At 43.4% G+C, this 4009-nt stretch overlaps 1 protein-coding gene across 1 annotated transcript in view; it reads right to left on the bottom strand.

The window, feature by feature from the left end:
- Positions 1 to 592: 592 nt before the first annotated feature.
- The window catches only part of AFF3 (AF4/FMR2 family member 3), a 345664-nt gene continuing 342247 nt past the window's right edge, over positions 593 to 4009 (bottom strand). Inside the window, 3 exon segments of the mRNA XM_019471217.1 lie at positions 593 to 714; positions 2077 to 2291; positions 2431 to 2480. Of these exon segments, the coding sequence (XP_019326762.1) occupies positions 593 to 714; positions 2077 to 2291; positions 2431 to 2480 (387 nt within the window).

Raw genomic sequence — 4009 nt, 5'->3', positions numbered from 1 at the left:
GTGCCCCAGTGGGGAAGTAACAGGGAGATGGCACAGTAATATTGAAACTTCTGTGACGTGTCCATGCTCGCAGTAAAAGTTCTCCATGTCTATGATTTGCCCTCATTCATTCCAGTTCAGGAAAGCCCTTGTGTATGTGCTTAAGCTCTGCTGAAGTCAACGGGATTTCAGTACAAGCTTCAAGTTAACAATCTATTGAGAGCTTTCATGAATAGGGATCTGTGCTTATTGCACTTGGTTCAACCAACCCATGAGATTTTGGTTTCTGAGTTTCTCGGCACAAGAATAGAAAGGGTATGCTTTGTGCATTAAGATCCATTCTTTCCAGTATTTCTAGTGTATGAAAATGTTTGGAGAGTGGTACAGAACAATTCATTCTGAAGAGACATCATTGTATATTATGCATATCATTGCATATGTATACATATATGCACACATACATGTCTACACTCAGAAAATTTTTGCTCAGTATTGAAGAAATATTCACCTTTGTTTGGATCAATGCTGTGGTTGACTATTTCTGTAGCACAGTGTCCAGAATAACTGAATTATCCGTGAAAGATATACTGTCCAAGTGAATGGCACACAGTCATTATGACAAGTGAGCACTATTCCGCACCCAGTGAAGTCCTTGTTGAGTGTACTGAACTAAATGCTCCATACTGCTGTGCAAGGTGATAGGTCCCATCAATGCATCCAAGTCGTTAAAAAAATCTACAGGGAAAAAAAGATTCAGCATCAGAGGAGTGAAGCTGTATTTGCTACTTGTCACCCTTTAATAGATTTTATTCTCTTGCAAATTGAGTCAAGCTGAACGTTTCATGGGAATGAAAGTTTAGTGCTGGTGAGATTAATTTTAAAGCCCTGTGGTTCACGATGTTACAGGCTGATGCACAACAATTTTCTTCTTAAAGAACAAAACAGTGAGTTCTTCGGCTTTGCTTTTCATTAATTTCCATTGAGCCTTGATAAAGCAAACAGATGCTGGGCAAGATTTATTCTGAGATTAAGGACAACTAAATCAAAAAGTCTACACACAAGTGTCTATCTATACATATGCTAAATATCTAAGCTACCGTGACAGACAAATAGAGCCCTGTACAACATGGTCATCACAGCCTAAAGAGTAATTTGGCTAACTAGCCACTAAGGACTAAATTCAGTTGCCTACTTAGAGGTATGTAGTGCCCGTTTGAGATGCCCTCAGGCAGTTGATACATACAGCCTGGACTGGCAGGTCTAACACAGGACGTACAGGAGACTTCTGGACTGGTAGGGTAGGTCAGGATACCTCAAATGACATTTGGCAGCTATGGTTAGGCAACTGAATTGTATCCCTGTGTCCCCTTCAGGGTGAACTGAACAGCTCTCTGAACTCTGCTGTTTGTATTGAACAAAGCTCCATCAACTGTAATGGGAGATTAGTCCCCCTGACTCATATATACACACCTACGCTTAGGTGTCCTCATTTTGATTTGAATCCTGCCCATGCCACTGCCTTAAATACATGAAATAGCCTGAAAACCAAGGAATACTTTATCATCAAGTCAGATGCTGAAGCGCTTGCTCATGGAAACCAGTTCAGCTGAGAGAAGTTTGCTCTGAAGAGGGAGCGAGGCACCTCATTCCCATCTGTGTCTGCTCAGATGGGGGAAGGGCTAGGGGCTGTTCATTCCTTCTGCAGAAAGGAAGTGTGCTCCTGCTTTTTGACGTGGTCTGGCTAAATGCATCCCATCCAGCTCCACGACTTTGGGGCACAGGAAGCTGTCTTGCCTCCCACAAACTTTTCTCTCCAGAATGACACAGATGGCAGCGAATGCTACCCACAGCTATGTCTGTGACCTGTCTGTCACCAGTCCTGACCAGCCAAATAAAGAAAAAAATTAGATGCTTCTGAGCGAGACAGCTATCAAAATTGCCTTTTTGGGCCGTTCTGGAACAGATTAGGAGCAGACTGAAGAAAAAATCACCTCTGCAGTCCTACTTTGCAGACAGGATTCCTATCAAAATAGTTGTTTTCGTGATCAAAATCATGTGACAGCCTTCTAGAATAGTCCAGTGCCTTGACTCACTCACCTCTGTTTTCCTTGGCCAGGTTGTCAGCCATCTCCCAGTAGTCATAGCTGTGCAGGATGCTGTTGGTGATGCTGACGTGGTTGGCAGCCATCTGATGAATGCGCTGCGGGATGCTGATGATAGGAGATGGGGAAGGGGCCCCTGTGCTCCCCTGGGATCCTACAGAGCTGACTGGAGAAGGGCTAGGGGACATGGGTGATGGAGTTCCTGTGCTCCTGGAAACAGATTTTAATACAGTTACTTAAAAGGGCATTGGGATTAAAAACATGAGAGTATCAGAACATACGGCAGGTAAGAAAATATAGTTTCTGCCTGCCAATCTGATGTAAGTTTCTGTGCAACCTGTGAACTTACTTTCCACTGGCACCCCAAGGAGAGGGGTTCTGGGCAGCTTTTGATGAATTCTGTAAAGGAAAAAATAATTCACAATGCATATAATTTATATAAGACTATGAAATGAAGAATATTAAACAGTATAAAAGTAAAGAAATGTAAAGAAAAAACTGTGCCGACAGCAGTATTCAAGTCTCATGATGCAATAAACCCACTCAGCCTAGTTTGGTGTGATGAAGCAGTGCTGCAGCACAGACTCAAATCACAGTCTATTAAACACCCTGGGATGGGGACTGGTTAGGAAAACATGTTGGTTGAAACTGAAACTTTTCACAGAAATCCTGGGAGTTCAGAAGAAAGTACTGCCAAGACTCTTTGTGAGGTTTAACATGGAATTTCTTGTGATAGGGAAAACCAGAAGGATTTCCTCCCACTCTCCTGCCCCCAAAGACACATGCCATTCTCCTAGGACCTGCGAGACTGTGCAAGTCTGCTCAGCCTGGCTGACCACAGGGATGTGAATCTGAGGCTCCCTCAGCTCAGGTGGGTGTTTTAACCACCAGGCTCAAGAATCTCTCTCACGATTGCTCCTCTTGGGACTCTTCCCCTTGGTCTGAATATAGCAGCATTCACAGGGCCAGAGAGACTGCCCTTGTAGAGTGGTGGTTCTTCTAGCTGAAGGGTTACCCAGACCCACCCAGAAGGGGACGTTAGATCATATAGTGTGAGCTCTTGTATACCTGCAGTCATTAAGACTCTCACTGGTATACTGTGCTTAGGTGAAAGAATTCCATTGCTTGAGGAGAGGCTACTTTGTACAAGCACTGCGTTTACAGAGCAGGAGAAATTCAGGTGTCCACAATAATGGAAACCGAATAGCTAAAATGATTCTAGTAGTTAATCTACAAGAGCTGGTGGGAGTCTACTGGCAGGTTCCTGCCCATTTGACCTGTGGAAAAACTCCTCCCCTCTCCCAAATGCTGTCACTGATTTAATCCTGGGCCTGTGAGAAGGAAGGATGTAAAAACCACAACTGTAGGAAACAAAACTTTTCTGGTCCATCCCATCCACAGCCTCAAGTTCAGCAATGGCCAGTTTCTAATTCCTCAGAGGAAAGTGACCTCCTTGCACCCTCCTCTGAAACCATACATCCAGATAATTGTGTGCTGGGGAACAACCCTCCCTTCTTGACAACCATGGGAGACCAAGTGAAGTCCTGCAGCTCGCGATCTGTTTATGGATATTGTTCAAATGCAGGGCTGCAGGTGTTGCAAGCTGCAGGAGTTGCAAGTGTTAACAGCAGTACAAACAATCTTCATCTCTCATGGCTTAGGAAGGAAAAATGATAAACAAGCGGTTTTAGAGCTTCATGGATTTCAAGGCCAGGACTAATCCCCCAGGACACTCAGTCTGTCCCTTTTCCACCAATCATGGAACTTTTACCAGAAGCTAAATTCCTTTTAAAATTTATTTATTTTATTTTATTGTATTTTAAAAGGATAGCTAGTCATACAGAAATCTTAAGACACTATTTATCCTCTTTGTTCTCTTATGTCCTGCATCTAATGTTTAGGGCCTCACAGAGTTAGGAAAACAGATT

Source organism: Aptenodytes forsteri, unplaced genomic scaffold (genome assembly GCF_000699145.1).
Source record: "Aptenodytes forsteri isolate BGI_AS27 unplaced genomic scaffold, ASM69914v1 Scaffold96, whole genome shotgun sequence".
NCBI classification, from domain to species: Eukaryota; Metazoa; Chordata; class Aves; order Sphenisciformes; family Spheniscidae; genus Aptenodytes; species Aptenodytes forsteri.
Note: the sequence above shows the minus strand (reverse complement) of the source record. Positions and strands in the feature narration are given on the sequence as shown.